General features: G+C 37.8%; 2 protein-coding genes across 2 annotated transcripts; one reads left to right on the top strand and one right to left on the bottom strand.

Annotated features, from left to right (window-relative positions):
- The first annotated feature begins 1,399 nt into the window (after positions 1 to 1,399).
- LOC135232566 (olfactory receptor 11H12-like) lies at positions 1,400 to 2,573 on the top strand. The gene has a single exon (XM_064291968.1). The coding sequence runs from the start codon at positions 1,587 to 1,589 to the stop codon at positions 2,571 to 2,573; it is 987 nt and encodes a 328-aa protein (XP_064148038.1). The 5' UTR covers positions 1,400 to 1,586.
- A 12,397-nt stretch (positions 2,574 to 14,970) lies between these two features.
- LOC100666810 (olfactory receptor 11G2-like) lies at positions 14,971 to 15,924 on the bottom strand. The gene has a single exon (XM_003423618.2). It carries the CDS (start codon positions 15,922 to 15,924, stop codon positions 14,971 to 14,973), a length of 954 nt encoding a protein of 317 aa, XP_003423666.2.
- Positions 15,925 to 17,578: the final 1,654 nt, after the last annotated feature.

Here is a 17,578-nt window from a genome sequence, read left to right as displayed (position 1 = left end):
TGAGCGGGTCTCATTGGAAACTCTATGGGGCAGCTCTACTCTGTTCTATAGGGTCGCTATGAGTCAGAATCAACTCGACGGCACTGGGTTTTTATATATATATATATATATATTTGTTAGTTTTATTAAGGCATACATATGTATATATATACTGTTTCTACCCAGCTTAGGACTTTGGGCATTTACTTCCACACCAGTTATGCAATCAGACTGTGGTCTCAGTTGATGATATAAGTACAGACTCTACAGGGCATCAAGAAGTTCTTGGAAAGCAATTTGAGTAGCTCCTTGTTGTTGTTCCCAAAGTGCCCTCTAAGACTCTCCAGGTTCCTTTTGAGATCCTTTCTTTTTCTCGGTGGTCAAATGACAGACAGGAAAGGATCTCAATATGGCCCATGACCATCAGTTCATGTGCATCTTTGAGGTAGACTAAGTTGGCCTCAAGATCTCACATAATGATGACCAACCATACCAGTTTACAAGAGCCTGAGCAGTTTTCTAAGGAGAAAGACTTTCAGTGCTAAAATTGGACCAGTCCTGGGCAAATAGGCAAGTTTAGTTATCTTAGCCTCATACGAGATGGGTCTACCACCTCCTCTTTTTGGCATACTCTTGCTCTCTATCTGCTCCTGCCACTTCTCCAGCTGAATGACTTTTGTCTTACATAAATGAAATGGTTGTGGCTTCCTGAAAGAAAGATAACTGAATTAAGATTCAATCAGTAGCAGAAATAATAAGATTCATTCATTTAACAGGAAATTACAAAGTACATATTGTCAATATAATGTATTAAATATAGAAAAAGAATAAAAAATGATTACCAGTTGGACCTTATTCTCAGAAGTTTACAGTTTAGCAGGTAGATTAAGAAATGGAAAGATCTATCCACGATACAAAGTATAAAGTGGTAAAGTCCTTGGTACAAAAAAAAAAAATCCCATCCCATAGTTTTTAGAATGTCATTTCTTATTTCTTCTATCTGAGAAAATAATGATACATTAGTTTAATATTAAGTCAGCAAATATGTTGACAGGTCTACATAGTTGCCGGCACTGAACCAGACATTAGTAGCACAGAAATGAAAAATACAGTCTATTAAAGACATAAAAAAAGTAACCAAACGGTTACTATAGAGTATAATAAGTCTGCACACACATACCTTGGATAGTACAGATGCATCAAGAATTATTATATGATTGGGGGTCCAGCAACACTTCTTGCAGGGGGCAATCATTGAACAGTGTTGTAAATTGCAAGTGCAAGTTACCCAGGTATCTAACCCCTCCAAAAAATAAATAAAGAGGGAGAGAGAAAAAGAAGGGGTCCAGGAGGTTTGCACAAAGAGAGAGAGAGAGAAGAAAGGACAAAGCAACAGACATATCAGGTAGCGAGAATAACATGTTGTTTGGTGGAGAGCAGCTATCCTTTTCGTACTAGAGCAGAAGGCTCAAGGGGACACAAGGAAGAAGGTAAGGCTGAGGAAGTAGATAAAAATTAGGTCATGAAGAGCCTTGTATGTTATGCTCAGTTGTTTGGATTCGGCTTCATGATGATAATGTTTCATTGCAGCACATTTTACAGACTAAATGAACATCTCTGGGTCAGGATCCTACACCGAGTCAGTGAGTGAATTTATCCTTCTGGGTTTTCCCTGCAGCTGGGAGACTCAGATTGTCTTATTCATGATCTTCTCCATCACCTACCTCCTGACTCTCATGGGAAACGGAGCCATTATCTGTGCTGTGTGTTGGGATCAGCATCTCCACACCCCCATGTACATCCTGCTAGGCAATTTTGCATTCCTGGAGATCTGGTATGTCAACTCCACAGTCCCAAACACATTGGTCAACTTCCTCTCTGAAACCAAGGCCATATCTTTTACTGGTTGCTTCCTCCAGTTGTATTTTTTCTTTTCCATGGGCTCCACTGAGTGCTTCTTTCTTTCTGCAATGGCTTTTGATCGATATATCGCCATCTGTCGTCCTCTCCATTATGCCACAATTATGACTGGACCACATTGTTTCAACCTTGTGATTTCCTGTTGGGTATGTGGCTTTCTCTGGTACCTGGTGCCTGTTATTCTCATTTCCCAGCTGCCTTTCTGTGGCTCTAATATAATTGACCACTTTGTATGTGACTCAGGCCCATTGCTGACTCTCTCATGTGCTCCTGCCCCCATGTCCAAGTTTGCCAGCTACACCCTAAGCTCCCTCATTATCCTCCTTAGCTTCCTTTTCGTCCTCATCTCCTATGCCCTGGTTCTACTTGCTGTGTTTCAGTTACCATCGGCATCCAGTCGGCATAAGGCCTTTTTGACCTGTGGGTCCCACATGACTGTGGTTATGCTATTCTATAGCACCATCATGGTGATGCATGTGAGCCCTGGGTCCAGTCACTTCACCTTGTTGCCAAAGATTATGACCTTGTTCTATGGAATGGTAACTCCACTCTTCAACCCCCTGATTTACAGTCTTAGGAATAAGGAGATGAAAAATGCTCTGTGGAAAATTCTGGAGATGTTTACAAAGTCTTTAAAACTCTTTGGCAACAGGCCCAGGAGGAGTATGGAATAATCTAGCTTAGTGTGATGCGGGTGCAATAACCACTCTTTTACTGTCTTTCATTTGCACAGTAAATGAATGCCTGGGATTGTGGGTGGGTGTTGAGTGTTAGGGAAACTTCAGTCAACAGAATACTAGATATGTACATTTTGTAGTAGGGAGGGTGAAGGCCTTGTATTTCTATTCAACTTCTACCTAGATTCTTTCTCAATCTTCTGGTGGTATCTTTGAAAACAGTTGGGACTTTAAATCAGAAGATCTGAATCTGAACTTAATTCTTCCATTTATCAGCTGTGTATATTTGGCATGTCACTTGATTTCAACTGTAAAATGGGAATGTGAATGTCTACACCAGAGAGCCATTGGTATGAGATTTTAATGAGATAATGGTTATATAATTTCCTGAAACAACTAACATGTATAAAACACTCAATAAATGTTAATTGAATATGAATTTTGGTTAATCCTATGTTCTCTTGTCCTTTGACATAATCAGAAGAAATCACAGATCTCCCTATAAACATCACCTCTTCATCACCTTTGGCAAAGCCCTTTACAACAGGCCTCAATCTTCTGTTGAGATATAGAGTAGATATGGTTCCTCCATTTCAACTCAAAATATCATGTGTTTGGTTCACTTTATACTGTAGGAGTGGTCTTCAAACTGGGTTTTGTATGCCCCTGAGGCTACATGAAAACTTTCCAGGAAGTACACAAGCATGAATGGTTTCAATTTCCACACTCTTAATTGAAAACAAAACAAAACCTGTAGCCGTGGAGTCGATTCCTACTCATAGTGACCTTGTAGGACAGAGTAGAACTGCCCTATACAGTTTCCAAGGAGCGCCTGGTGGATTTGTACTGCCGTCCTTTTGGTTAGCAGCTATAGCTCTTAACCACTGTGCCACCAGGCTTTCCATTCTTAATTTATACATGTATGTTTTCCTAAAGATGATCTACCAGGGAACACGCCTACAGTTGAAGCTCCAAATGGTTCTTATTTTACACATCCTCTTTCTCAATTGTTCTTCTCCCATTTCCCTATTCTGATTCTTAAGTATGATTCATTGCTCAGATATATAAACTTCTAGTTAGGGCATTAAATTAATAATTTTAAGTACTGCTCTCTCTACTGTAAAAGCAAATGACTATCAGGTAATAATAAATCTTTATGCAATTGGTAGTTAGTAATCATTTGTTTGTATTTAATCATTTGTTTGTAACACAATTGAAGGAGGATGTCATTGTTTTGGTTGTCCCAAAAGAAGAGCCTGAGGCTAGGACTCGCGTACAAGTAGTTTATTGGGAAAAGGTCCCAGGATGCAGAAATAAGGAATAAAGAGAATCTTTTATACTCAATTAGGACTTGACTCCACTGGAACCTCTGAGAATTGTCCATCTGAATGGCATCAGTCTGGGGCATTAATCGACCAGTCCCTGGTTGCCCTTGGGGATGTTAACTCCCTCATATTTCCAAAAATGCATTGATTGGTAGGCTAAGCCAGCAATTCTGGCTCCAGAAAAGACCATGGGAAGAAAGCAGAAAGACACACAGACCATGTTTTGAGGTCGGAGGATGGTGTCCAGCTGATTCTGAACTTCCAAGAGATTGCCCACAACCTCTGCAGCTTATATCAGAGGCAGGTCTGGAGGCCAGACATGCAGCCTCAAAAACATTCACTTGAATTGAAATCCTGGATCCATTAACAGTATGACTTCATATATGCCTCCATTATCCCATATGTAATGTGGCAATAATAACAGAACTTTCTTCACAGTGTTGTTGTGAGGATGAAATGAATCAATCTTCTAATCAGAGAGCCTGTCAAAGTGTAAACACTAAAATACTTTTGTCAATATATTTCATGCTTTTGTCCAAAGGAGGATTTATTCTCAGGACAGGGTCTGATTTGGAAGAGACTTCCATCCAAAATAAAATAATAGTAGCCTTCCTCATTTCCATGATGTAGCCAAAAACATGGGTATTAAAGATTTAACTCGTCAAAACACTTAAATTCAGATTAGTGAGAGAAAAGGTGAGCATTGTTGTTGCATGCTGTCGAGTTGATTCCAATTCTTATCAACCCTGTAGGACAAAGTAGACCTGCCCCACAGAGTGTCCTAGTTTGTAATTCTTTATGGGAGCAGATTGCCACTTTTTTTTTTTCTCCTACGCAGTGGCTGGTGGGTTCAAACTGCTGCTGACCTTTTGGCTAGGCACCAAGTCCTTAACCATTGCACCACCAGGGCTCCTTAGACAGCATAGCAAAACCTGTTGCTGTTGAGTTGATTCCGACTCCTAGGAATCCTATAGGACAGGGTAGAACTGCCCCATAGAGTTTCCAAGGACAGCCTGGTGGATTTGAACTGCCAATCCTTTGGTTAGCAGCTGAAGCGCTTACCCACTACATCACCAGGGTTTCCAATAATATAGACATTCCTGAGACACAGTGAAGACATTAAATGTGTTAGAAAAAGCAGGCTTTCTCAGCAATATGACTGATGAAGAACATATGAATGGGAGTTATGAGCAAATGCACATGCAAACACCAAATTGCCTAATACAAAAAACTAATGTCTCTATGTAAAAGAACATTGGGCATGCAGAAAATTATGTGTGTAGTCAACACATTAGAAAAAGGAGCCTAGAAAAAACAAACATTATTATCTTAGCTGCTTATTTCATGAAAAGGAATTTGAATTCAGTATCAGATTTCCACTTTAAAGAATTCATTATGCAACATCTATAGCTTATCAAACACATTAGAGCTATGATCATATTTATATTTCTTATTGTGACGTATATGTTGATCTTTTTCAGCTAATCCTATCACTGTCTTTTAAATTCCCAATTAACTGCCATCCCTTACTGGTTTTCAACTTGGAGTACATATCAAAATCAATGGGGACCTTCTTTTCAAATTATATATGCCTGAACCCTGTCCATGGAGATTCTAATTCAGCAGATGTAGGATGGGTTTCCATCTTTCAATTCTGTAACAGAAACACTATAGATAATTCTACATGCACTGTTGAGAAATGCAATTTTTAGTGGATGTCTAAGTGTGACTTACTTGACTTTTGTGGTCAAGATCCTAATATGCAGAGTAACAAAACCATGTAAGAAGCTTCCCTTATAGAATGTGACCTAGCTGAGCTGATTTGTGCCTAAGTTCACACTCCTTGCATAGTGTTTGGAAACCCTCTTGGTGTAGTGGTTAAGTGCTATGGCTGTTAATCAAGAAGGCAGCAGTTCGAATCCCTCAGGCGCTCCTTGGAAACTCTACGGGGTGTTTCTACTCTGTCCTATAGGTTTGCTATGAGTCGGAATCAACACGATGGCAATGGGCTATGGGCATAGTGTTTAGGCCTTGAAAAAATTGAATAGCAAAATATTCATACTTACCCCAACCCCACCCACTCTAAAAGTCAGAGAATAAAGTAGAATGTATATGTTTTCAAACTGATAAAAATAATTTATTCAACAAATATTTAATGAGAAACAATAAATGTAATGTATTTTTGTCACCTTAATTAATACAAGGTTGAAAAATACTTGTTCTCTGCCTTCAATAAACTTATGATCTGGAAGGGGTGGAAAAACAAGTCAAAAATAAGTATAATATGGAGCAGCTTATAATAAATATCATAAGAATGATAAACATATGGTTAGATGAAAATCCAGAGGTGGAAAACATGCTTTTAGTTAGGAAATAAGGTAAAGCATTACAGGGGGAAAATGGCATTTGAGCAGGATCTTGAAGGTAGCTGGGGTTTTTGCAGGTGTAGATGAATGTAAAGGGAATTTCACGTACAGAAATTACTACAAAGAAATGAGTATGGGAAATTGATAACCATTCAGGAAATAAAATGCTGTTCAGTTTACCTGTCAATGGGAGTAGTAAAAAATAAGACGGAGAAAGTAATTTGAAGACAACATATGGAGAATTTTGGGATTTTGTGAATAATGAAAACCATTGATAGTTTTTGAGCAGGGAAATAAGAAAACCAAAGTTATGTTTCAGGAATTTCTAAGGACAGATGTAGCCAGGCTAAGAGATAATAAAGATCTAAATAATCTCTTTTTCCTTCTTAGTCTCTTAGTGGGAGGAGTTTGCTTTTAGATGTTTCCCAAATAATTTGTGATCTATAGGCCAGTGTTCCTAGGGCACAGATACCTGATAAGCTCAATTATCTTACACTACATGGTGTAAGCATTCATTTCTACCTGGGTGAATTAATCATACCATGTAGACCTTAAATGCCTTAAAGTAAAAATGGAAGGGACATTAATCAATGACAGAAAATACTTACATTAGTTGGGAAGTTACACGTTCTCTGAAGGTTTTCAATCAAATTGGCTAAAATAGTAATACTTCTTATTCATTTCCTTTATGTATAAAAAATTCTGCCATGCTAAGGAGGCCTGCTGAAGAAATGCTTAAAAGTTAACCTACAAAGACCAACCTATACATCAAAATAAGAAAAAAAAAAATATGATCTTAGCACTAATGTGTTTGATAAACTACAAATATTATGCAATGAACTCTTTGAAGTGGTTGCTACCTGAAAGGCTGGCTGTTCGAATTCATCCAGTGGCTCCGCAGAATAAAGACCTGGTGACCTGTTCTCATAAAGATTACAGCCTAGGATTATAGACATTATAGACAGAAGCACCATGCTGTCCCTCTACAGCAAAGACCCAAAAAACTAAGTAAAATGATGCAAATGTCAATCCTGGAGCCCTAGGTGTCAAATGAAGTGAGAAGAACACAACCAAGCACCTAGTGGAAAAGAAACTGACAGACAAAAAGAGAACGAGGAGAACTATGGAGTAGAGGTCCCCTACTAGCTAATGTGGCACAGGTTCACCATCTTGGACCTCAGTCAGCAAGAATGGTGGACAGGGAGTATGAGTAGGCAACTTCACAGAGCTCCCAACAGGAGACAGAGTAGCAGGTAACCAGGAATACATGCTTTCCCACTCCCCACCCTTCTCTCTTTGTGGCCTCTGCCACTTTCTAATGGGCCACGGTTGCTTGGCTGTAGAGACACCAGCTCACTGATGCCCAGGCCTGTGCTGCCCCCACCGACCGACTCCTTCAACACCATTTTTTTTTTTTTTTTTGGTTACTGTTTTTTGGCTTTTTTTTGGGGTCTCTTCTCTCTCTCCCTTCCTTCCTTTCCTTTCTCCTGCCCAGCTAGCCCCATGTGCCATCCCTGTCTCTTTTTGACAGGCTGTGCCACATCACTTGGCTAGAGGGCCATCAGCACATGGCCTCCCCAGGTCTGTGGGGCCTCCATAGGCCAGGTCCCTTGTCATATTTTTTTATTTTTCTTTATATTTCTCCTTCTCTCCTTTCTTTTTCCCTTCCATCTAGGCCTTGTGCTGCCTTCTCCCCTTCCTGACAGACCATGTGCCGTGCTGCACCACCTGGTGTGAGAGATATTAGCTTGGTGCCACCCCAGTTCTGTCCTGTCCCCCACAGCCAGCTCCTCCAGCACCATATTTATTTAATTTTTGTTGTTTCTTCTATTTCTTTCCCTTCCTTTCTTCTGCCCATCTAGCCCCATGTGCTGTCCATGGCACTTCTCGACAAGCTGATATTGGCTGATGGTTTTATATAGATTCCCTTTATTATTTTGAGGAATTTTCCTTCTATTCCTGTTTTATCGAGGTTTATTTTTTTTCTTGTTTGTTTTTTTTAATCAGGAATGAGTGTTGGATCATTTGATTCTTTTCTTTTGTTCTATATATGTGGTGGATTACGGTGACTGATTTTCTAATGTTGAACCATCCCTGCATACCTAGTATGAATCCCACTTTGTAATGCTGTATTATTATTATTATTATCTTGATATGAAGATAGATTCAATTGGCTAGAATTTTGCTGAGGATTCTTACATCCATGAGAGATACTGGTCTGTAATTTTCTTTTCTTTTTTTGTGATGTCTTTGTCTGTCTTTGGTATCAGGGTTATGCTGGCTTCATGAAGTATTCCTTCCTTTTCTATGCTCTGAAATAGTTTGAGCAGTACTGGTATGAGTTTTCTTTAAATGTTTGGAAGAATTCTCCAGTCAAGCTATCTGGACCAGGGCTTTTTTTGATTGGGTGTTTTTTAATTACCTCTTCAATCTCTTCTCTTGTTACGGGTCTGTTCAGATTTTTATCTCAGTTTGTGTTAGTTTAGGTAGGTAGTTTGTTTCTAGAAATTTATATGTTTCCTCTAGGTTTTCCAGTTTGTTGGAGTGAAGTTTTTCATAGTATCCTATTATGATCCTTTTTATTTCAATTGAGTCTGTTATAATGTCCCCTATCTCATTTCTTAATTGGGTTATTTGCTTCCTGTCCTGTTTTTCTGTTGTCAGTTTGGCCAATAGTTTGTTGATTTTGTTGATCTTTTTGAAGAACCAACTTTTGGTCTTGCTGATTCTTTTTATAATTTTTCTGTTCCTTTTTCATTTATTTCTGCTCTAATTTTTTATTATTTCCTTTCTTCTGGTCACTGTGTTCTTTTACTGTTCTTCTATTCGTTTGAGTTGCAGGGCTAACATGTTCATTTTGTCCTGTGATTTTTTGATGTGTGCATTTATTGCTATAAATTGACCTTTGAGCACTGCCTTTGCAGTGTCCTAAAGGTTTTGGTATGACATGTTTTCATTCTCATTTGATTCTAGGAAGTTTTTTCATTTCCTATTTAATTCTATTGCCCAGTTGTTTTTAAGTAAGGTGTTATTGAGTTTCCATGCATTTGATATTTTGTTGTTATTGTTGTTGCTCTCTCTGTTTTTGATTTTTCCTTTATGGCATTGTGATCAGACAGAATGCTTTGTATTATTTTGATGTTTTGGATTTTATTAAGGGTTCCTTTGTGGTCTAAAATGTGATCCATTCTGGAGAATGTTCCATATATGTTGGAAAAGAATGTATAATTTGGTGCTCTTTGGTGGAATGTTCTGTATATGTCTATGAGGTCAAGTTGGTTGGTTGTGGTCTTTAAATCTTCTTTATCTTTGTTGAGTTTCTTTGTATATCTTCTGTCCTTTACTGACAGTGATGTGTCAAAGTCTCCTACTATTATTATGGAACTGTCAATTTCTCTTTTCAGTGCTGAGTTTTTTTTGTTTTTTTTTTAATGTATTTTGGAGCTCTGTCATTGGGTGCGTATTTATTAGGGTCATGTTTTCTTGGTGGACTCCCTTTATTCATTGTATAATGTCCTTCCTTGCCTTTTATGGAGGATTTTGCCTTAAAGTATATTTTGTCTGAGATTAGTTTTGCCATTCCTGTCCTTTTTTGATTACTGTTTGGTTGATATTTTTTTTTTCCGTACTTTGATTTTTAATATATATGTCTTTGTGTCTAAGCTGTCTTTCTTGTAGACAGCATATTGATGGGCAGTGTTTTTTAAATCTATTCTGCCACTCTCTGTCTCTTTATGGGTGCATTTCAGTCATTTACACTCAGTGTGTTTATCAATAGGTATGAGTTTATTGCTCTTATAATGTTGTGCTTTTTTGTGGTACTGACTTTTTTTGTTCCTCTTACTTTCATGTGCTGAGTTCCTACTTTGGTGGATTTTTTTCTTTCTTTGTTATAGATTTTGTGCTTACTCAGTCTTTATCTTCTTTATTTTGATGAGTAGGTTTGTTAACTTTCTTTGTGGTTACCTTGAAATTTACCCTTAACCTCCTGAATTTGAACCAACCTTTTATTTCTTGATATTGCCTTGACTTCCTCTCCATTTGAAAGTTCTATACCTACACTGTTTATTCCCTCTTTTATTGTTTTGATGTTGTCATCATTTACAGATAGACATCTCTATTTCCCTGTTTTAAGTCTTTTAGCTTTGTTTTATTATAGAGAGTTCTTTACATACCTTGGTATCTGGCTGATGTTGTCCTGCATCCTAAAATCAAGTTGTTGTCAGTTCTCTAACTGAAGAACTTCCCTTAGTATTTCTTGTAAGTTTGGTTTGGTTTTTCTGAATTTCCTTAATTTCTGTTTATCTGGAAATATCCTAATTTTACCATCATATTTGAGAGAGTTTTGCAGGATAAATTACTCTGGATTGGTGCTTTTTTTTTTTTTTTCTTTCAATGTTTTATATATGTCATCCCGTTGCCCTCTTGCCTTCATAGTTTCTGCCAGGTAACCAGAGCTTTGTCTTATTGTTCTGTATGTGACTTCTTGTTTTTCTCTGCTGCTCTCAGGATTCTTTTCAAGTTTTTGGTTTTGTCAAGTGTGATTATGGTATGATTTGGTGACTTTTGTTTTAGGGGGGAGCTCTAACCTATATAGGGTTTATTGAGCTTCTTGGATGGTCAGCTTTTTGTCTTTCATGATATTTGGGAAGTTTTTTAACAGCAAGTCTTCAACAATCTTCTCTGTCTTTTCTGTTTTCTTCCCCTTTTCTGGAACTCTGATCATGTCAAAATTTTTGCTCTTGATTGTGTCTCACATAATTTCTAGGTTTTCTTCATTCTTTTTTCTGATGTTTCTTCAAAGTGGCATCCATGGATTTGTCTTCAGTCTCACTGATTCTGTCTTACATTGTTTCAAATTTGCTTCTAAAACCTTCTATTGAGTTTTTTATTTCTGAAATTTTGTTGTTTATCTTTTGCATTTCTAGTAGTTGTTTTTGTATGACTTCTAATTGTTTACTTATTTTCATGTTTTGTTTTTGTATTATTTTCCTGAGTTCTATTGCTTTGTCTATGTTTTCCTTGATTTTGGGTTTATATTTGTCTGCTTTTTCCATTATTTCCTCTAGTTTTTCCTTGGCTTTGTTTGTGTTTTCTTGATCTCTTTCCTGATCTCTTAAGTTTTAGTCTTTTGAATTCCATCTCAGATAGTTTTACTGCTTTTTCTTCTACCAGAAGATTATCTGATTATTTGGTCACTAGCTGGAGCCATCTTGTCCCACTTTTTTATATGTTTCAATATTGTCTGCTATCTCTGAAACATTAAAGTATTATTTCTTAATTGTTTGCTTTTTTTCTTCCTTTTGTTTTGTTTTGATATCTCAGGGCAGGCAGGGTAGACATTGTTTGATAGTTCCTCACGTTTGGGCACAATAGCTCACTGCTTTTTCTGGGTGGGCAGGGAAGCAGCAGGCAGGGCAAACCCACTTAGCTCTCCAATGGTTCGGTGAGGTCACTGACGATGGAATGGGATGCTGCTGTCTGTCTCCTGATTTTGGTCCAATGATGTGAGACTGTTCATAGCTCCTTATCAGATGGACAAGAATGTTGGATGGGGAGTAGAATGGGCTCACTTCCTACCATTCAGCAGTTGGTCGAGTGCAGCAAAGAGAGTGGCAGTGAAGATTTGGTGCAGTGGCGGGCCTGAGTACTGGGAATGCTCTAACTGACACAGTATTGTTGGGGGGGCCTGTGAGAAAGGAGGAGAAGTGGCAGGAGGGACAGATGGATGAGGGATGGGAAAGCATGTTTCTCTGGCTACCTAGTGCTCTGTATCCTGTTGGGAGCTCCGTGAAGTTGCCTTTCCGTAATTTTTTTGCTGGAGTGTGTTCCAAGATGGTGACACTGTGCCACTGTAGCTGGCAGGTGACCTCTACTCTGTGTGTCTCCTTGTTCTTTGTTTTTTGTCAGTTTTTTCTTCCAGTCAGTGTTTGATTTAATTCCTATTCCTTCATTTGAATCTTAGTGTTCCAGGATTGATTTTTGTATCTGTTTTACTTAGTTTTTCAGGTCTTTGCTGCAGAAGGGCAACACCCCTGACTAGGTTGCCATGTTGGCTCTGCCTCTCTAATGTTATATTTTTATTTTTAATCAAACTTATTTTTACATAACCATATTTATCATTCTTTCTTTGAATCATTTATACTTTTGATTTCAGGCTTAGGAATATATACAGACCTGGAGATATATATTTATAACATTAAAATGTAGAATTGAAAAATGTCTGTATATGTGGAATGAACAATCATTGAAATTAACGTTTTTTGGCCTTTATTTAAATGTGTAAAACCTGAGACAAAGCAACCTGTGCAAAGAGAAGTTTTATTCCTGATACCATAGATATTTTGTTTTATCAGATGGTGCTTTGTGAAAGGGCTTACTTGGGATCAATAACAAACAGAAATTAAGCAAATAGTGTTAACTGATTAACCCAATTGAAGTAACTTTGGAGTAAAACTAGATTTAACTATGCCCTTCCCTATATTATATTTAAGATTGCTGGGTAGCCAGAACCCTGACATATCATTATAGACTGTTAAATTATCAAAATACTTCCAGACCAGGTAAGTGCTAAGGAACCCTTGTGGCATGATGGTTAAGCATTCAGCTACTGCCCAAAAGGTTAGTGGTTCAAATCCAACAGGTGCTCAGCATGAAAAAAGACCTGGCAATCAGCTCCCTTAATATTAAAGCCTAGGAGACCCTGTGGGGCAGTTCTACTCTGTCCTACAGGGTCACTATTGATTCCACAGCCCACAACAACAGGTAGATTCTAAATAGTTTCTAACCCAAGACTCCAACCCAAATGTTCTTGCTAATCTTTATTTTCCTTGTGTCCTGGGCTGCTTCTCAATTCTCGAACTTAAAGATTGATGCTTGACATACACAGACTCCTTTAGAACTCTACTCTAGTGCCTAGACTGAGTCCCTTGTGACTGAGTAATGCTATGCCATACCAATGGTTAGCTATTATCAACCCACCCCTGTCTCCATACACTGTCAACTCTCAGCAAGAGGGGCATTGCCCTTAGCTTCACATTTTCAGTAGCTGCACACATCACAAACACAAAATATAACTTAATGAAAGAGCTTGTGGGTGTTTCTGTCACTTGGGATCTGGCCTTCAGCATGGTGCAGCATGACTCTAACTCCAGACATTCATTCTGGTGACTAACATCATTCAGTTGACAAGGAAATTCCTCTTTATATCTCTTTCCCTATGTCTTCATAAAAACAAAACAAACAGACTACTGTGTCTGAACATCACGATGTTTTGTGGATTGTGCCAATGTCAATATTGAAGACAGACTCTGCTTCCAAGTTTTGGGATGATCTGAGTGCTAGAAACAGTTAGATAAAAGAAAAAGTAATTAATCTAATAAATACTTCCTCTCAGATGACAAGAATTAAAGACTCTTTTATAATAAAGTATTTCCCAGCATATAGAAATTAACAAGAAAAATGATTTACTTCTGTCCATATCTTAAATATTTTTGGAAAAAAATCATATTTTATTTGAGTATAATCATATTTTATTCTTTAATTCTTCAGATCATGAAGAGTACAAATCAAAGGACTCTAAAAGTGGAACTAAGAAAAACAAAAGCTGAAAAGAAATTTCATCATACACACAACTTGAAGAGTTCAGATAATTGCTAACTAAATTTAAGTATTGATCAAAATTATAAGAATGCATTGAAGATACTTTGGATGAAAGTCTTAACTGTTAAAAAAAAATTGCTTTTGTAAATAATTCCCAGGCAATAGTTTGGTCTTTCACTTTGCTTTTGTGAAAAACAACAAAAAAATATTTCCTTTTGTTGTGGAACCCTCACAAATACTGCCTTTCAAAGTTCAGACAACCTTGCATTCTTGGTTCCTGCAAGGAAGTCCAATTACAGTTGTACTTCACTTTGTAGAATAGATGTATGCTGTAACTGGAGCTTTGTCCACTGCTTTGCATTGCATTTTAGATGGTTAAAATAAAATGTGTAATTAAAACAACACTTGTGGTTACATATTTTAAAGAAGAGATCTTTATGAGACATTTATGATAATACTCAAATATGTTACACAGCACATATTCTGAAACACAATATGGTACTAAAACCCATCATTTGGTGACTAGATTTGCAACAACAGGAGCTAAGTTCTGACTAATATCTGACCCTTTATATTTAGCTTCTATCTTATCTGTATTCTAGGTAAACAATATCTATTAAATTTCTAATTCTTATTTTGAGTACTCCCTGACCTACCTCTCTAGCTAAAGCTGTTAGTCTGTTTAAGATTCTTAGAGTAAAATCATGTATTGTTCTTTGGCGGTAGAGTGGTAAGGTCACAGTTGCAAGGGTGGATTTATTTCAAATAGAAATCCTCTCTTTTAGCCAGTAACTAAGAGTGGAGAATTTGCTTACAGAGTTAATTTTCAAACAAGTCTACTACCTGTGCTACATCCTGATATGCTGCTCCAATGTAAAAAAACAGAACTTTGGAAACTGAATTATATATGGTAGGTTCAATTTTCATAAGACAATTTTATTTCTTGAATAAGACCCTACTGTGTAGTGAACAATGTTTAAGAGGACAATGGACTTTATTGTAATAATTATCTAATCAAAATTATTGAATTCTGTAGAGAAATCATACTCATAACTTGTTAAAATATGTTGTGACAGAATTTGCTTAACCATGACTTCTCATTTATGTTTTATGAACAAGTTTTTCAGTCCCAAAGACTTTCCTTAGGGCAGCCTTCACCTCCTTGTTCCTAAGGCTATAAATTAAAGGATTGCAGAGGGGTGTTATCACAGAATAAAATAAGGTAACAATTTTTTGTACTTCCACTGGGTGTTCTGATCCAGGACTAACATACGTCACCATAACAGAGCCAAAAAACAGGACTACCACAGCCAGATGAGAAGAACAAGTGGAAAAATCTTTGCGTTTGTTTGCTGCTGAGGGCATCCGTTGCACAGCCAGAATCACCAGAGCATAGGAACAAAGAATAAAGAGAAAGGTGCCAACCATGAAGATAGCATTGAAAGCAGAGTAAATGAGCTGTGTGGTGGTGTCGTCAGAACAGGACAACATCATCAATGGGACAGGATCACACATAAAATGGTTGATGATATATGGGCCACAATAGGGCAACTGTGTAATAAGAAAAACTGGTGCTAGGAAGAGGATAAACCCACAAGACCATCCAAAGATGGCCAGGCCAGTGTATAGCTCTTTAGTCATGATGCATGGATAATGTAGAGGACGGCAGATGGCAAGGTACCTGTCAAAGGCCATGATGCAAAGGTAGAAGCCCTCATCACATCCAAAAGAGAAGAAAAAATAGAATTGTACGAAACAACTCACAAAGGAGATAGACTTGCTTGTGGAGAGGAAGTTGGCCAACATGTTAGGAACAGTTGTGGTGACATAACATATTTCTAGCAAAGAGAAATTCCCCAAGAATATGTACATAGGAGTGTGAAGGCTCAGGTCCCACCACACAGCACAGACAATGGCTGTGTTCCCCATCAGGGTCAGCATGTAGGTTGCTGAGAAGAGTCCGAAGTAGAGGAGCTGCGTTTCTGGGCTTGAGGGAAAGCCCAAGAGGATAAAGTGGCTAATGGAGCTGGTGATGTCTCTGCTGGATGCATTCATTAGTTTGGAAAACATGGAGATGATACTGGTTATTCAGCTTTAACGTTGTTCCTCCCTGAAAACACCAATTTCTTTACTATTTATTTAGCAACAAAACTATGATCTTCACAATCTGTTCCCAGGAATATTATTTCATTTTAATAAGATGCAAATAATAAAAAGAAAAAGGAAAAAGACATGATTTGCTGCAAACATTAAACAAAGTCAAGATACTGGATTGCACCCAAGAAGAATCACAAAATTGCAAACTTTGTGATTCTGATAAGTCATTTAGCCTCTATTTGTGTATTTCCTCATGTGTTTAATATACAGAATATAGTATATACAAATCCATGTATATGAAAATTCTTTGTAAAGCATTATGGGAAGCCAATTTATTATAATTATTGGTAATGATCATAATAAGAAAGGAAGTGGTACTCACATTTAGACATTTTAAAAGGCTTTATCTCACTGTGGTGCAATGGAAGAGCACAGGGGATATTCTTCTGCTCCCAGCCTACCTGCTGGCTCATGCGTTGTGAAGTGATGATTACGAGGGCCTCTCTGGTTCCACGATACTGTTTTTTTTTTTTTTTTTTTACCATACCCAACACATGTTTGATATATAAGAAATGCTTTCTCTCTACCCAGTCTGCTGGATTCAGCTCCACAGCTCCACAACACGGGGAAGGGTCCCACAATTTTGGCACCTAAAATTCTCTGGTTGAAAATTTTGGTACGCTCCTTTGTAAATGTATGAATGCCAGTTAGGGTAGCTTACCTTCAGGAGAGGATCTGGTCTGCTTGGCTACACCGTTGAATGTGAGTGGACTTGGCCAACTGTGCTGCCAAAAATAATTGTAACATAGAAGAAGTTTTTTGTGTTTAAATTTCTGTGTGTGTGCATTTCCATGTTACCTTTTTCACAGCTATTTTCTATGCCGGGTCTTTTTTATCCCTTTTAAACATACTTTTGACACTTTTTAAAATAACCACCCTAGCAATTGTCTATTGGGACAAACTTGAAACATGGAATATCTTGGTCTATTCTCTCCTGCTACCCCCTCCCTGGTTTGTAGTTATTGAATCAAAGCTCAACGTTTGAATGTCTTGTTCACTCCCGACTCTGCTCTTGGCTACCATACTTGGCACCCATTGCCGGTGGGGCTGTGTAGATTGTATCTATCAAATCTGAATACAACCTGGAAGTTCAGTCTATTGTTTCTCATATGACATCATATCAGCTGGCAATGTAGACCAGGTACTGTAATTTCTTAAATTATAGAAAGTTTTTTGTTTGTTTATGCTGGCTTTATTTTGGTAGACATGTATTCTAATTTGATCTGTTGTGATTGTGTAGTACGAATTAAAAAAAAAAAAAAAAAAAGCTTATTTAGGACTTTAGTCCTGAATGATTTTCTCAGCTTTGGTTGTGGTATAGTGTCTGAGAAAGAATAAATACTGCCTTGTCTGGAGACAAAGCCTGGGGTGGTCCAACTGGTTAACACGCTTGGCTGCTAACTGCAAGGAGGTTTGACTCCACCCAGAGTCACCTCAAAAGAAAGTTCTGGTGATCTACTTGTGAAAAATCAGCTACTGGGAACTCTACGGAGCTCAGTTCTACTCTGACACACATTGTCGGGTTGCTGTGGATCAGAATCCACTCAACGGC

The sequence above is a fragment of the Loxodonta africana genome, chromosome 10, assembly GCF_030014295.1.
Source record: "Loxodonta africana isolate mLoxAfr1 chromosome 10, mLoxAfr1.hap2, whole genome shotgun sequence".
In the NCBI taxonomy this organism is placed as follows: domain Eukaryota; kingdom Metazoa; phylum Chordata; class Mammalia; order Proboscidea; family Elephantidae; genus Loxodonta; species Loxodonta africana.
The sequence above is the reverse complement of the archived record's forward strand: the minus strand, read 5'-3'. Positions and strand labels throughout refer to the sequence as shown.